We start from the raw sequence: 17,259 nt of genomic DNA, 5'->3' as shown, positions 1-17,259 counted from the left end.
ATTTTCTAGACCTTCTTACATATTGAAATTGTGAAAATCACATTTTACACAGTTTTGCAAAAGTTTTGTCTCTTGAAATTTTCTAGCTACACAGTAGCTGTTAATATAGATTTGTCAAAAGGGGTCTTCCACACACATCAAACTTACAATATCACAATTTTAGTAATGCATATCTACACATCAGGAAAACCCATTGCTCGAACTTTGGTTTGAAGTGAGACCTACTGTACATACAGCATAGCAGGCGTATACTGTGTTCTTAATGCAAATTTAAGGGATGGCTATAACCAATAAGTAACCACAAACAGGTTTGTGGCTTTCTATGAATAAAGGTGCTATAACTAGCTTTTTGAAAGGATTGCTGCAGCAATTTTATGATGTAAAGCATTTACATATAACCAAGTGGAAGAGCCACAAATCCATGCTTGTCTTGTGCATGTGACAATTCACTGCAGCACTTGTATATCTTTGTCAATTAGCAAGTACCTATTGCTATCAACTTTATTGTACATGATACGTATGCCCCATCAGAGTAAATAACTTTCCTAAACAACACATAAGCAAAAAAAAATTGACTGACTGCAGGTAAAACATACCACTGCAGCCCTAAAGTTCAGTTTGTTTCAGAGCGTCATCATGGATTGGAAATACAGTGCAAAAACCACTTTTATAAAAATTAATGTTCTAATGAAAGATCATTCATACAGCTCACAGGATTAATGAAATTAGGCCCTGGGAAATCTTTAAAAGCACAGTTGGCATCCTATTTCATTAGAATGGTACTGATTAAATGCCATTTTTGGGATAGAGGGTGCCTAGATTTTCTTTAATAATTTCACTTACTGTATCTTACAAGGGTACAGTGAAACAAACAACAATTTTCTTAAAAGATTTCTAATTATGTACATGAATTATTATGTAGCCACCAACTTAAATACACTCCTACGTAGTTCATAAAATTGGATGTATGTGAATGAAAAATCCCATTTAGGACAGCAATTACTCTTTATAATGACAAACGAATAATATTATGTGTTTGGTAAATTTTTACAGGTTATCTATGTGGCAGTTGTAACCAGACAGTTACTGCTCTCCTTAACAAGTGTGTATCCTGTGATCATGGTAGTATTGCTCTCATCTTTGGTTTAGGTTAGTCTACTTGTTACCATTACTGTATCAATTGTGTTATTGTTCTTGTAGTTGTTGTGGATATCATTGTGATTACAGTAATCCTACTATCATCTGTAACCATTTTCAGTTGGCTATATCCAGTATTGTTCTACATACAGGTAAATCAAATTATTATCCTACATATTAAGTTTCCATTAATATATGCCATAGGTCACTCCATATATTGCACAATACTTTCCAGTCACATTCAGTGCTGTTCAACCATATGTAAGTCACTAGCTAGTTAATGGGTAATATTGTACTGTTGTATTTCCTATAGCTTCACTACATTAGCAGTGCTGCCAGTCTCTACTTCCCTTATGACTTTTGTATCTATCCTGGAATGACTGCACTAGTATCTTATAGTCTCCGATATACTCCAGTTTTGCTGTTCTCTACAATTTTCTGCTCTATCTGGGGCCTCAGCAGGTATATATGTGACCGAATTTCGGAAAATGAACCTTATGTTCGCACTTAAAACAATTAGAATTTTTGAAACTAGCGTGGTGCTGTTTATTAATAGCAGAAAACACTTTTCTAGAAATTTTCTTTTTATTCTACAATAAGCCTAGCCTTAACGTGTAAATCCCACAATTTAAAGCTCTGTTTTACTAAATATAAGGAGTCAAAGTGTATCATATCTTTGAACTGGTTAGGCATCAAAGCCATGAGCAAACCACCTTCCCATGATATTGCCCAGGCAACATCAAGGTATTGTCTGGGCAATATCATAGAGTATGATAGTACAGTATAGTAAGGATCACAAAGGTTTGACCCTGATGATGATGAGGTAGGCCCAAACAAGCTTTCAGATCGAGCAGTAACACTTTCAACAAGTTGCTACGGAATTTAAAAAAAAATGTTAAATGGAATTTTCTACTGACTGACTGACTGACTGACTGACTGACTGACTGACTGACTGACTGACTGACTGACTGACTGACTGACTGACTGACTGATGCCTTCAGACAAGTGTAACTCAATAGTGGCTAAAGACACAGGTTTGATTCTTTCACTGTTCGACATCGCTTTGGCCTGAGAGGTACCTTTTGGTATACCGCAATACATAGAATGCATCTTTCATGGACTTACCAGTGTCCTCCTTTGTGTCCCATTCATCTTGGCTGACAGTGAAAGGTGTCAATTAAGGTGGTAGCATGTGATGGCTTCCCTTCGTAATGGAAACTGTCGATATTTTTCATAGTGGCTACTTTGATTGCAGAGGTGCTTTTTGAACAGTTCTTGATTTTTAATGCTGTGTAACGGGTTCAGCATAACTGACAACAAAGCGTAATGAACACTTCACTTTTCAGACGATAATTGGTAGCTGGGACATGTGGCACCATTTCTTTCTTTTGATGCGATATGCGTGGGTTCACCAGTCATAATAATTTTATTTTGCACAAATTTAACAAATAAGTAGACAAAAGAATTTGGAATTTTCAACTAGATTAGGGACCATAACACATTGATAAAAAGTACTGAAACAAGCTGGAGTAGTGTATGATAGGCCTGAGCCTATTATGCTTTTAAAATTGCCTATTATGCTTTTGAGCAATGCTCAAAAAGTTCCCTAATATGCTCCAATTATTCCCAGTTGTGTCCCATTATGCTCATATAAAATTGGGTCTTGACTGCTCTATTAGAGTATCTAATGCATCTGTGAATGTTCTATTAGGATATTTCAGTCTGTGGTGACTGTTCTGTTAGACTATAATATTATCAATCTTTAACTAATCTTTTCTTCACAACGTAGCTGTAAATCTCATTTTTACCATGTTTGCACACTATCCCATTTTGCATCATGCAAAATAGGCAGAGTTTCAGCTTCTCTGATAACCAATGCACAAAAACTTTCCTATTATGCTGGCATTATGCTCAATGCTTTTGGCTAACTATCATGCCCCAAATTATGTTGGCATAATCGGTACAGGCCTAGTGCACAATATTAATCACAGTAAAGCATTATATCCTTACTGTGCTCAAGATACCATAATGGAAATGCATAGTAGGGATATAACTCTTATTATTGGTTTACTGCACAGTAGGGGTATAACACTTCTTGTTGTTTTACTGTGATTTAATATTGTGCACTACTCCAGCTTGTTTCAGTACTTTTATCGATGTGCTATGGTCCCTACTCTAGTTAAAAATTTCATTTTTTTGTACACTTGTGTGATTTAAACCCCCCAGTGGTGCCTATGAATGCCCACACTAAAATGGTATTATAATAGGATATGACTGAAACATGTGCACTCTCCTTTGAGCACTGCACTCTCTTGGGATTATACGTATTTTTCATTGATATCTCAAGTAATCCTGTTATAACTACTATATTCTACACCCCAGTAGATGAAATAATCAGAGAGAGCAATAATTATTTACATTATAGTGAAACAGTACCTGTTAGTCAGTAGAATCATTGGTGTTTGAGAGTATTTAGCGATACCACACCCATCCAGTTGTTATTCCTGAGTTATTCACAAAGGAGACAAGAGTTCTTTGACAACATCTGAGGTAACAAATTGTTGGTTGATTTAGGCACATGTTGGAGACTTGTTCACTTTTAGGTAAGGATTTTGTAGAATGTGTAAAGTTACACCATTATATGGCATGTGTAGCCGTAGCCACAAAGCATGGTATATCAGTTATATACCACAGTGCACATGACACTTTTAATCTTTGCCACAGATACATTACATAATTATGTTATAGTTAAGGTACTGTTACAAATGTGTATGGAAAATACAGTATTAGGGGGTGTGTCGAGAGGCTAATACAGCACAAGGTGTGAAGCCAAGTACTGTATTTGTCTCAATACAACCCTTGAGTGCTGTTTTCTTTCTTTTTTTTGTAAACACAAGCATAGGCAGTGCTTTAAGTGTTGTATTTTACTTCCTGGTCTTCTTGCTTGGAGCGTTCACCTTGCTTTCCCAAACTGCTTCAATTTTTGGTGATCTAGTGTGTTTATGTAATCTATTTCTAGTTATAGAACCAACTGGTAGGGTTAGTCTGGCTAGTTCTAGCGATTTACAATGTCATGCACATGATCAATCGTGCTGTCTGAGTGTTTTAATAACATTCCATACATAACTGTTCTCCATAACTGTACTGTATTTGCCCAATTATGTGTATAACTATATTTGCCCAATTATGTGTATAACCATATTTGCCCAATTATGTGTATAACTATATTTGCCCAATTATGTGTATAACTATATTTGCCCAATTATGTGTATAACTATATTTGCCCAATTATGTGTATAACTATATTTGCCCAATTATGTGTATAACTATATTTGCCCAATTATGTGTATAACTATATTTGCCCAATTATGTGTATAACTATATTTGCCCAATTATGTGTATAACTATATTTTCCCAATTATGTGTATAACTATATTTGCCCAATTATGTGTATAACTGTACTGTATGACTCATAAAGTACAGTTATGTGGATAATTGGTACTGTGTGGAAAATACAGTACACGGCAACTCTTTGATCCTTCCATGAATAATACAATATTTAGATACAAGTGTAAGGAAAATTAAGAATTTTAAATTTAAGTAAGGGATCATAGAAACAAAAAGCAATGAAGTAAGTGAGGTCATCTTCTATACCAGCGCACATTTAGTTTCCACTTCAGTCATAGACCCTCCACTACTGAATCACAAGATTAATTTGTCATGGCTTATCGTACATATCAATTTTCATCTAGGAAATTCTACAACATTTCAGTATCATGGCGTGGAGTGTGGCTACTGATATTATTATTGTTCACTGATGTAGTGAACACTTCAGTGTCTATACTGAACTGTCCCATATTAAGAGATAGTGATGGACACAGATCTATGGTAATATCTTGCAGTATTTGTATTTTTCTTTTCATACATTTCATTCATTTTTCATATAGAGATGGTTTGTAGATGGTACAGTGGAGTGCTTCTCAGGAGGTCATCTTGGTCTAGCAACATTTGCCATATTAGTACTGATAGTGTGTACACTACTGATAATGGTGGTGGTTGTGCTGGGGAAAGTGAAGGTATGTGTAACATACAGTACAGTAGTACTGTATATTAGGGATCGTGGAGGTTTGGACTGGCTAACACAAAATACTGACAAGAATTAAACTACTCACAATACCTTAATGGAGGTAGGTTAGCTCTAATCAAGTCTTAAAGTGCCTTCAGTGTAACCCAAAGCATTTCCAGCAGGTTACTAGTTAAAGTTTTTTTAGTAGAATGTTCTTCTGGCTGATTACTTGCAACTGACTGCCTATATTTCCATCAGATACACTCAATAACAGCTAAGGGCTTAATGTTTCACTGTTAGATGCCCAACAGGTGTCATTTAGCATGCTACTGTATGTACAATGTGCACATTATGGACTTACCTTTGTCCTAAATTGTTTCCTTTTTTTTGCTGACAACATAGGATGTTGATTCATGGTAGTGCATAATGTCTTCCCTGTGCATTTATAATTAGAATCATCTGTATTTCCATAGTAACTGAAATGATTGCAAAGGCACTTCTCATACCATTCTTCACCATGTAATGGCTGTGGGCATTAATGTCACTAATCCCATAGCTGCATATAGCACTCTGACAAAACATTTTGGTTTCGCATTTTATTCTCCAATGAAAGCATCTATTACAAGAACACCACACTAGATAACATAGAATGCACCAACACTTACAGCCACCACTTCACCACTGTCAAACACTTAGCAGTTTTCTCCACAAAAAGGTAAAATGTATAATATAGGATTGCACCCAGGCCAAAAAATAGCAAAAAACGAAGCATAACTACCACTTTCTTTTTTAGTAATTGATATAGTTGGTGTGTGCATTCAGGTCAACACAAAATTAATTCTATGATTCTGTAAGGCTGGTGCCATTCATTGTGTTGATGAAGTATATGCTGCTGGGTTCACCAATACTATTACGTATGTTACAAAAAAAAACAACAACAACAACAACAACAACAAGGAAAAATTAAGTTTTTCACACTGTAGAAAGGCTTGTGACAATTATGCCATCATAATTTCAAGCATAGCAGGCTAGAAATTAGCACGAATTATGCTAGGATGATTTTCAACTTCTTTGATCAGTTAATGTGCAATGTACATGCTAAACGACAGAACATCAGTCTACTGCACACTATTATAATTGTATTTTGGATCAAAAGAGAGTACTGTGTTTATGTTGATTATTTTTATTAAAATCTAGACACTCTAATTGAGCAACCACCAAGTCAGGACATACTGATATACTCTAATAAAACAGTCAGCTTTCAAGCTTAAACTTTATAATTTGAGCAGAATATAATGTGCTTGATATCTGAGAGTATTGCTCAAAAGCACAATAAACAATTTTTGAAGCATAATTGACTCAAGCCTACCATAGAAATAAAAAGAAAGTAGTGAAACAAGGGAAGTAGCCTACATTTTTCAGATACACTAGTGGACATTTAATTCCTAGGTAAGTCATGGGATTCAATGTCTAGTAGTATATCGGCAGGTGTAGGGGACCTCCCTTGCTTTAATACATTGATTTCTATGATCTTTAATTGAACTAAAATTCCTTGTTGCTGTTATGATTATAAAGGTAGTGGTAAGTAAAGACAGCCAATTAGAACAACATTTTAATTTAATGTTGATAGTAGCAAGTGTTAGAGAATAAGGGTAAATTATATGTACTAGTAATAGCATGGGTAGCAGTGAAATTTGGGATAAATACCATGAGTGTTGTATTGGAAATGGGGATAAATTTCACAAGGCAAAGCCGAGTGAAATTTACCATTTCCAATACAACAAGAGTGGTATTTATCCCAAATTTCACTGCTATACCCATGCTATTCCCAGTTAATATCATACTCGCTGCATATACGCATGCTGTGCATTAGCGTTGCTATGTACGCAATTTGTCACTATGTACTAAACACGCGTAAACACTAATTGGCGCTACATTGGTAGCATAAATTCTAGCCAATGAAATTGCAATTACAACTTTTTCACTGCTGTCAGTGAAATACGGGATAAATTTCACTGCTACTATTGAGACTTTTGTATGGGCAGTGAAACAGGTATGGTATTAACATGTAAATACCATGAGCCCATAAATGCCACAAGAAGCAAATGTGTATGTGAGGTTTGGTTAATATACACCCTACTGATACTGCTTCCACCTAAAATATAGGTTGATAAAAAAACTAGCTCTAGGGTGTAAAGGGGGTCACCCACCACTCAGCTACAAGATCAACAATGGGTGGAAGACACCTAGTTGCACCTCTCATAAGATATTGCAGTATATGTGTTATGACTTGGTCTAATTACGTAGAAAATCAAAGGCTGTTTAAGGTTACGGCTATGGACTACCATGTTTGAGAAACTACTACAAGAGCCTTTTGTTGATCAGTATAACTGGTGGGCACCAACTGAATTAATAAGAAGACTACTGTTCATCATTTTGATCACAGCCTTTCCTGGAAACTTGGTATGGTACATTATTGTTAACACCACTGTACTTTATATTAGTTGTGGTTAGATTCCAGTTATGTTACTGGTGATGATTAGTGTGGCAATATACATGTATATTCAACCATACCAAGGATTGTGGACTAATATATTAGAGGTTGTTTTATTGGGAGATATTTTGTTTATGGTAATGATCACATCAACTGATCTTTTCAAGGTAATAACTATACAAGTATTAACTAGTCTATGATCCAGTTTGTTACAGACAGCTGCAGTGTTTGATAGTGATCATTCCTTTAGTATTGACCAATGTGGTAATGTGGACCAGATCAGTGAACATGCTGCAGTCTTGATCCCATTTTATTTCTTACCAATGATAATATTGTTTGGACTTATAGCAAAGGAAACTATTGATAGGGTAAAAACAATGTTGCATAACAGGTTGGTTGTAGCTATTGTTTAGTTGTCTATATTCAGTCATTTGCCATCATTGTGCTACATAGTAAAATTAATGTGTTTTGCGAAAAAAGTTCACAGAACAATTGTTGTATGTGACTCCCTGAGCAATATCATCCTTTTAGATATTGTAGTTTGCACTATAGTAGACCACTGGCTTGTCTTTGCACATCAACAGTAGAGCTGGTTACTGCAAAAAAGAGTAATTTCTCAGGGATGGATGTAGGGTGGAGACCAGGGGAGCAGTCCCCAATCCCCCAATCCTTCAGAATTTTTTAATGGTGTTGCTTATTGTACCATAGATATTTTGAACAGCATCCCAGCTGGTGTACATTATACATAATACATCTAGGCCTGAGTTAAATATGCTCAAAAATTTGCCCAAAATTCTTCCAGGAATTTCCCAAAATTTTAACCTATTATGTTCTTCAGTGTTCCCATTATGCTCCTAGGTTAGCAACATTTCTTACAATTATCTTGAATCAGTGAATGCTCTATTAGAGCAAAGTGACTTTTCTATGAATATCGATCTAAGAAGTTATATGTACAATGCATTTGAGTGCACTATTGCAGTTTACAGTTTCTACTGACTGTTGTATTAAGGAGTACATCAATCTATTTTTTTGGAATTAAGCTCCATAGTTTGAAATATCTACCTGGCCTGAGCCTATTATGCTCAAAATTTTACCTATTATTCTTTCCAGAAAATTCTCCTATTATTCTTTTTGTTATTCTTGTATCCAGCCTGTTATTCCATAATTATTCTCATTCAGTATATGTGTGTGGCTGGTGGCTTAGTTTTCAAGATGCTGCTATAAGAAATTTTGTCCGAATTATAATAGCCATAAATGAAGCATTCCATTGTTTTTCTCTCCATAATAGTTACAGCAGACTTAGAATCAAGACACATGGTAGTGTGTCGTGCGGCCCAAGAAGCCCGCGCGTAACACCCGTGAGTATATTGACAGGAAGAAAGAAAACGCAATTTTTGCACCTCCGTAGCTCTGTGCTTCCTTGATGAAACAAGACGATTTTTGCTGTGGACATGCCCTCCAACTGCAGCACTCCACATTCCAAATTTGAGCGAAATCGCTTCACAAATTCCCGAGATATGCGACTTCAAAAATTGGCTCAGTTTCTTCATTTTTTTTCTTCTTTTCTTGTTGCACACTTACAAAAACTCCTATAAAACGCGAACGCCACATCCGATTGCCTTGAAATTTGGCACACAGAAGGGGGGGTGTAAAGGCGCATCTCGGTACCAACGTTGGCTGGAATACGATAAACAGGCAAAGAGTTATGAGCAATTATTCACGAAAAATAGCACCAATATGTTGTCACGCTTACAGGGTAAACCGCGTATGAGAAGAAGCTGAAAATCGGTGAGTGAATAGGTTAACTATTGAACCTCAAACCTTTTGTGGTTTGAAAGAAATCGAGCTAAAAACCAGGAAGATACAACGAAAAAACCAACAGTGTGTAACAATTACGCAATCGAGATTAGCTAATTTAAAAAAGCGACTGCTTGCCACGCCTACCAGATAAACCGCTTGGGGTAATACTTTGAAAATCGTTGTACAGATGGAGTAATCATCTTAGAAAGGCTCATCAATGGTGTAGAAGAATCAGACTTAAAGCCACAGAGTTATAACACGAAATCCAACTTGGTGCAGCAAGTGCGGGATCGAGATACTCTAATAGAGCAGTCATCCTAATAGAGCAGTCACCCTGAAGAGAATTCAAGAGATCAGCTAGAAACAAGAAACCTGTATAGAGATCAGCTACACACAAGTCACCCTGTAGAGAGATCAGCTAGAAGAAGTTACCTTGTAGGGAGTTCATGCAACTATGGAAAGAGATAGTTCAGCTAGAAGAAATCACCTTGTAGAGTTCAGCTACAAAGAAACCACCATGTAGAGAGTTCAGCTACAAACAAATCGCCCTGTGGAGAGATTAATAGAAGAAGTTATCTTGCAGAGAGTTCAGCTACAAAGAAACCATCATGTAGAGAGTTCAGCTACAAACAAATCTCCCTGTAGAGAGATTAATAGAAGAAGTTATCTTGCAGAGAGTTCAGCTACAAAGAAACCATAATGTAGAGAGTTCAACTTCAAACAAATCACCCTGTAGAAAGATCAGCTAGAAGAGGTCACCTTGTAGAGAGTTCAGTTACAAAGAAACCACCATGTAGAGAGCTCAGCTACAAACTAGTGACCTTGTAAGGACATCAGCTAGAAGAAGTTACCTTGTAGAGAGTTCAGCTACAAAGAAACCATTCTTTAAAGAGCTCAGCTGCAAACAAATCACCTGTACAGAATTCAGCTACAAACAAATCACCCTGTATAAAGATCAGCTAGACAAAGTTACCTTGTAGAGAGTTCAGTTACAAAGATACCACCATGTAGAGAATTCAGCTACAAACTAGTGACCCTGTAAGGACATCAGCTAGACGAAGTTACCTTGTAGAGAGTTCAGCTACAAAGAAACCATTATTTAAATAGCTCAGCTGCAAACAAATCAGCTATACAGAATTCAGCTACAAACAAATCTCCCTGTAGAGAGATCAGCTAGAAGAAGTTACCTTGTAGAGAGTTCAGCTACTAACAAATCACCCTGTAGAAAGATCAGCTAGAAGAAGTCACCTTGTAGAAAGTTCAGTTACAAAGAAACCACCATATAGAGAGTTCAGCTACAAACTAGTGACCTTGTAGAGACATCAGCTAGAAAAGTTACTTTGTAGAGAGTTCAGCTACAAAGAAACCATTCTGTAAAGAGCTCAGCTGCAAACAAATCACCTGTACAGAATTCAGCTACAAACAAGTCACCCTGTAGAGAGGTCAGCTAGAAGAAATTACCTTGTAGATAGTTCAGCTACAAAGAAACCACCATGTAGAGAGATCAGCTAGAAGAAGTTAACTTGTAGAAAGTTCAGCTACAAAGAAACCATCATTTAGAGAGTTCAGCTTCAAACAAATCACCTGTAGAGAGTTCAGCTACAAACAAATCTCCCTGTAGAGAGATCAGCTAGAAGAAGTTACCTTGTAGAGAGTTTAGCTACAAACAAATCACCCTGTAGAAAGATCAGCTAGAAGAAGTCACCTTGTAGAAAGTTCAGTTACAAAGAAACCACCATGTAGAGCGTTCAGCTAAAAACTAGTGATCTTGTAGAGACATCAGCTAGAAAAGTTACCTTGTAGAGAGTTCAGCTACAAAGAAACCATTCTGTAAAGAGCTCAGCTGCAAACAAATCACCTGTACAGAATTCAGCTACAAACAAGTCACCCTGTAGAGAGGTCAGCTAGAAGAAATTACCTTGTAGATAGTTCAGCTACAAAGAAACCACCATGTAGAGAGTTCAGCTGCAAAGAAATCACCCTGTAGAAAATTCAGCCACAAACAAATTGCCCTGTAGAAAGATCAGTTAGAAGAAGTTACCTTTTAGAGAGTTCAGCTACAAAGAAACCATTCTGTAAAGAGCTCAGCTGCAAACAAATCACCTGTACAGAATTCAGCTACAAACAAACCACCCTGTAGAGAGATCAGCTAGAAGAAGTTACCTTGTAGATCGTTCAGCTACAAACAAATCACCCTGTAGAGAGATCAGCTAGAAGAAATTACCTTGTAGAGAGTTCAGCTACAAAGAAACCATTCTTTAAAGAGCTCAGCTGCAAACAAATCACCTGTACAGAATTCAGCTACAAACAAATCACCCTGTAGAAAGATCAGCTAGAAAAGTTACCTTGTAGAGAGTTCAGTTACAAAGAAACCACCATGTAGAGAATTCAGCTACAAACTAGTGACCCTGTAAAGACATCAGCTAGAAGAAGTTATCTTGTAGATAGTTCAGCTACAAACAAATCACCCTGTAGAGAGATCAGCTAGAAGAAGTTAACTTGTAGAAAGTTCAGCTACAAAGAAACCATCATTTAGAGAGTTCAGCTTCAAACAAATCACCTGTAGAGAGTTCAGCTACAAACAAATCTCCCTGTAGAGAGATCAGCTAGAAGAAGTTACCTTGTAGAGAGTTTAGCTACAAACAAATCACCCTGTAGAAAGATCAGCTAGAAGAAGTCACCTTGTAGAAAGTTCAGTTACAAAGAAACCACCATGTAGAGAGTTCAGCTACAAACTAGTGACCTAGTAGAGACATCAGCTAGAAAAGTTACCTTGTAGAGAGTTCAGCTATAAAGAAACCATTCTGTAAAGAGCTCAGCTGCAAACAAATCACCTGTACAGAATTCAGCTACAAACAAGTCACCCTGTAGAGAGGTCAGCTAGAAGAAATTACCTTGTAGATAGTTCATCTACAAAGAAACCACCATGTAGAGAGTTCATCTGCAAAGAAATCACCCTGTAGAAAAATCAGCCACAAAAAAATTGCCCTGTAGAAAGATCAGATAGAAAAAGTTACCTTTTAGAGAGTTAAGCTACAAAGAAACCATCATGTAGAGAGTTCAGCTGCAAACAAATCACCCTGCAGAGAGTTCAGCTACAAAAAAATCACCCTGTAGAGAGTTCAGCTAGACGAAGTCACCTTATAGAGAGTTCAGCTACAAAGAAACCATCATGTAGAGAGTTCGGCTATAAAGACACCACCATGTAGAGAGTTTAGCTGCAAACAAATCACCTGTTACAGAGAGTTCAGCTACAAAGAAACCATCCTGTATATAGTTCAGCTACATTTCAAGTCACCCAGTAGAGAGATCAGCTGCAAAAAAAATCCTGTGGGGAATAATGAGCATTTAATAAATATATGTATATAATTTGTATAATTACTAATAAAATCAAAAATAATTGAAGTACTAAAATTCTTCTTTAAGTTCTTTTCTTCTTCCTGTGGTAAAGAAAAAAACACATGGGTTAAAAAAGCCCCAAAGCCAGCCATGGGCCGGCTTTGCAGTATACAAATACAAAAAGAAGTGATATCTAATCAAAAACAGCCAAGCTGTAAAAAAAGGTGCGGCCCCCATAAAGGCCATGGTGAAAAAAGATGTGAAATCCAAGGTGGCGGCCAAGAAATGGCTGTGATGGTAGGTTAATGGTTACATTTTAATAATGGCAATTCAGGTGAATTTTGTGCCGCTTGGTCTTGGCACCAAATTCACCTGAATTGTTGTTATTAAAATGTAACCATTAACCTACCATCACAGCCATTTCTTGGCCGCCACCTTGGATTTCACATCTTTTTTCACCATGGCCTTTATGGGGGCCGCACCTTTTTTTACAGCTTGGCTGTTTTTGATTAGATATTATTATGCCTGTAACCATCCTATAATTCCAGAATTATTCTCACGAAATTGGTGACCTATTATTCTCAAGATTATGTCGGCATAATAGGTGCAGGCCTAATATCTACCCATTATACTGGCATAGCACTCCAGCACATTATGCATTTTGTTACACGCATATTAATTTGATGCAAGCCTAAATACAGTACAGCTGAAATATAACTTCACAGCATGCACGTTTTGCATGATTTCCACACGCATGAGCTGAAGTATGCACATGCAAGCTTGGCCTTGTGTATGCGCATCGACACTCGTGTCTTGTTGCACGCATGAAACAGTTGTTCACACCCACTATGCGTGTATACTTCTTCACACGCATGTGGCCACATGAGTATACATGGTTGCATTTAGTACAGTAGATCCAATGTTTTTAAACAAAAAACACAATGGAGAGGTTATTTCAAAGCCTAAGTGGCTTACCTAACTTCTCTGCTATAGTAATATGGAGATAATATCTAATTAAGCAGTCACACATAGTCACATACTCTAATAGAACAATCGTAGCTCTATAGCTATGCTCAAATAAAGATCAGTTAGTTTCTAGAAGATTTTAGATTTATTGTCACATTCAGTTTTTTTGATGAAGTCAGTATTACTGAAAAGATTCCCTGTAAATTTCTGTCAAATTAATTCTCTAGCATAAGAGTATGGATAGTTTCAATATGGATTCATGAATATAGTAGGCTTTCAGGTATATTTTAGTCAGCAATGCCAAGAGTTTGTAAGCCATACTTTTACTCCAGCTATTGATTTCAGAGTATGCAAAACTTTAGTGAAACAGCCTATATAATGTTTACATATTGCAGTGTTATTTAAAGTCAAAATTACAGTTATACCTTGGTTATCAGACTTCCATCAATTTTATCTGCTCCCTCATTTATCCAAAACTGGAAGTGACTGTCCTATTAGAGTATTTTGAGTATAGCTGTATGTTCTATTAGAGTATTTCTTCACAGTAAATTGTCACACCAAACTCATGGTTTATCACTACAGGTTGCATGAAGCTTGTACAGTAGACAAAGAGATGGAGAGAGTAAATATGTAGTGCATGGTTTAGTTGCTGTTATCACAGTTTTACTTATAATACAAATATGACTGGTTTTGGCTCAACTTGTCCAGAACATAACAGTGTTAGTATTAAGTGGTACAGGAAAAAAATTGCTGTGTCTAACTGGAGTGTTAGTTTGTTTCTTTGTACAATTCATGAAGCTGCCACAAAGGTCACTTAAAATTTAGGGTAGATACACAGTTAAAGGACACACTTAGCTGGTTCACAATTTAATTGTTTACTATAATACCTGTATTACTGCACATGGTGTTTGCTAGAGTTCTTGTTGTTTACTTGCAGGGAAATTTTTCCAACTAATCGCCACTACTCAAGGAGAAATCGTTCTACTTGTATAATCAATGGTCCCACAGGCCATTCTTTTGAACTGAAGTTTAACACATTGAGAGAATTGACATTGCGACTAGTATTGCCTCAGCACCAACAATCTGAAGAAACACAATTATAACAACAATATTGTCGGCTATGAGTAATATGTATAAGTAATGTATTTATTAAGTCATTATACCTACACACGAGTAGTTAATCTAATACCATGACATGGGTATGAGTAATTATTTGGTAGCTAAAGCAGTTCCATGCACTTACAGTCAATTTCAGATTGCTTGTGAAATGCAATTGTAGATGATTTGTGAAAGGAATGGTGCAGATATTTATGCACAGGTGCTGAATTCAATAACCATAGCTCAGTATACCTCTAGCATTGTCTAATGATTAAGGTAGCGGGTAATTATTTTGGTTTTCTTATAAGGAGTTGAAGTAGCTCACGTGTGAAAATTGTTCAGTTGTATTTTGCAAACAGTCTGATATTGACTGTATGTGAAATTGACTGCATGTATGTTTCCTTAATTAAAATGAGGTGGCCTGTATCATGTGTATTTTTGTAATAATATTATTGAGATCATTTCAATAATTTACATGAAACAGATGCACACAATAGTTTACATTATGCAACGTTCACTCTGCCTAGGGAACTAATTTGTCCAAACAGTAAAAAACACTAGATTACACCAATTATAAAGGTACAGTAAATGGTGCATTTTAGTGCAAAGATATTTCCTGTACTAAAATATACAAACAAAATACAGTGTGCAACTGACCCTGCAACAACAGGGTCAGCCCTTATCTATTAATAAGGGCTGATCTATTAATAAGGGCTGAAAATTACTTTGTCATAACATGCATTGTGATGGTATAAAGGTTAGAATAAGTAGGCAACTTCCCACATTCTCTGTTTCCACAGGTCCATATGCCACAATAATATAGTAACTGACTAGATCTGCACAAATCTAAAGGCTAAACTGAACAGCTGTATCAATCTCTAAAGCTTGAAGTGAAAAGCTTACATTTTGGGCCCTCTGCTGTTTCTTGTCTACATTAACGAATAACGATCTACCAGACCATGTATTGACTTCAATAACATTACTATATATTTGCAGATGACACAAACTGCTCCACATCACAGATCACACAACATTATCTTTGCACTGAAATAGAATGTTAAAGTTCTTTAGCATGTATTGTAAAGCCAATTAAATGTTAAATAAGTAGGCTTGAGTGAAATATGCTCAAAAGTTTGCCCAAAATGCTCTCAGGGATTTTCCAAAATTTTCACCTCATGCTTTTCAGTGTTCCCATCATGCTTGCATATTGCTCCTAGGTTTGAACAACATTTCTTACAATTACCTTGGAACATTTCAATCAGTGAATGCTTTATTAGAGTATTTCATTACAAAGTGACTGTTCTATTAGAGAGTATCGGTCTAGGGAACTGCATTTTAGTGCTCATAATTACAGTTTGCAGTTTCCATTGACTGCTTATTATGCTGGCACATTTGACACAGGCCTATTAATAAGGGCTGAAAATTACTTTGTCATAACATGCATTATGATGATATAAAGGTTAGAATAAGTAGGTAACTTTTATGTGCCCACATTCTCTGTTTCCACAGGTCCATATGCCACAATAATATAGTAACTGACTAGATCTGCACAAATCTAAAGGCTAAACTGAACAGCTATATCAATCTCTCAAGCTTGAAGTGAAAAGCTTACATTTTGGGCCTTCTGCTGTTTCTTGTCTACATTAACGAATAACGATCTACCAGATCTAGACCATGTATTGACTTCAATAACATTACTATATATTTGCAGATTACACAAAGTGCTTCAAGACTATAACTGATATAAATGACAGTCTCGATCTGCAAAAGGATGCAGATATTCTAGACGGATGGAGTATCAACTCTGATCTACTGTTCTCAATCTTTCTAAAATTTTATTCATGTCCTTTAAACCCCACCTGCTACTCTATAGGCAGCAATGTTATATCCAAAGTTTCTACTCATAGCGATCTGGGTACAGTGCGCCAAGGCATAAATAGGGACCCGCCGATTATGCTGGCGTAATTTTGAGCATAATAGGTGCCTAAAAGCATTGAGCATAATGCCAGCATAATAGGTTAAATATTTGTACGATAGTATAAATTCTTGCTGGAAAAATGACAATTGCAAAATAAGATCGATATACTCTAATAGAGCAATCAGTAACTCTAATAGAACAATCATCAAACTGACTGTTCTATTAGAGTATATCGATCTTTTCTCTTACATGCAGCAAGAATTTATTATTTGTGTTTCAGCCACTCATTTTTTTCTTTCTATGCAGTGTTAAACTAATAGCAAAGCATATGAACTAAGGCATGAACATTGAGCATAATCGAGCATAATAGGTAAATATTGAGCATTAATTTAAGCATAATAGGTGAATTTTTGAGCAGTGCAGCATAGCATAATAGGTAAA

The 17,259-nt window shown here is 36.3% G+C and overlaps 1 protein-coding gene across 2 annotated transcripts in view; it reads left to right on the top strand.

The window, feature by feature from the left end:
* LOC136258669 (uncharacterized) overlaps positions 1-14,988 on the top strand; it is a 78,922-nt gene extending 63,934 nt beyond the window's left edge. For both annotated transcript variants that reach the window (XM_066052010.1, XM_066052011.1), the window contains 10 exons: positions 1,054-1,149; positions 1,201-1,289; positions 1,342-1,398; positions 1,451-1,599; positions 4,890-5,025; positions 5,085-5,213; positions 7,511-7,666; positions 7,718-7,864; positions 7,913-8,088; positions 14,740-14,988. In XM_066052010.1, coding sequence (XP_065908082.1) covers positions 1,054-1,149; positions 1,201-1,289; positions 1,342-1,398; positions 1,451-1,599; positions 4,890-5,025; positions 5,085-5,213; positions 7,511-7,666; positions 7,718-7,864; positions 7,913-8,088; positions 14,740-14,905 — 1,301 coding nt within the window. In that variant the 3' untranslated portion in view covers positions 14,906-14,988. The remainder of the gene's footprint in view (positions 1-1,053; positions 1,150-1,200; positions 1,290-1,341; positions 1,399-1,450; positions 1,600-4,889; positions 5,026-5,084; positions 5,214-7,510; positions 7,667-7,717; positions 7,865-7,912; positions 8,089-14,739) is intronic.
* The last annotated feature ends 2,271 nt before the right edge of the window (positions 14,989-17,259 follow it).

Source organism: Dysidea avara, chromosome 6 (assembly GCF_963678975.1).
Source record: "Dysidea avara chromosome 6, odDysAvar1.4, whole genome shotgun sequence".
Classification (NCBI taxonomy): domain Eukaryota; kingdom Metazoa; phylum Porifera; class Demospongiae; order Dictyoceratida; family Dysideidae; genus Dysidea; species Dysidea avara.
Note: the sequence above shows the minus strand (reverse complement) of the source record. Positions and strands in the feature narration are given on the sequence as shown.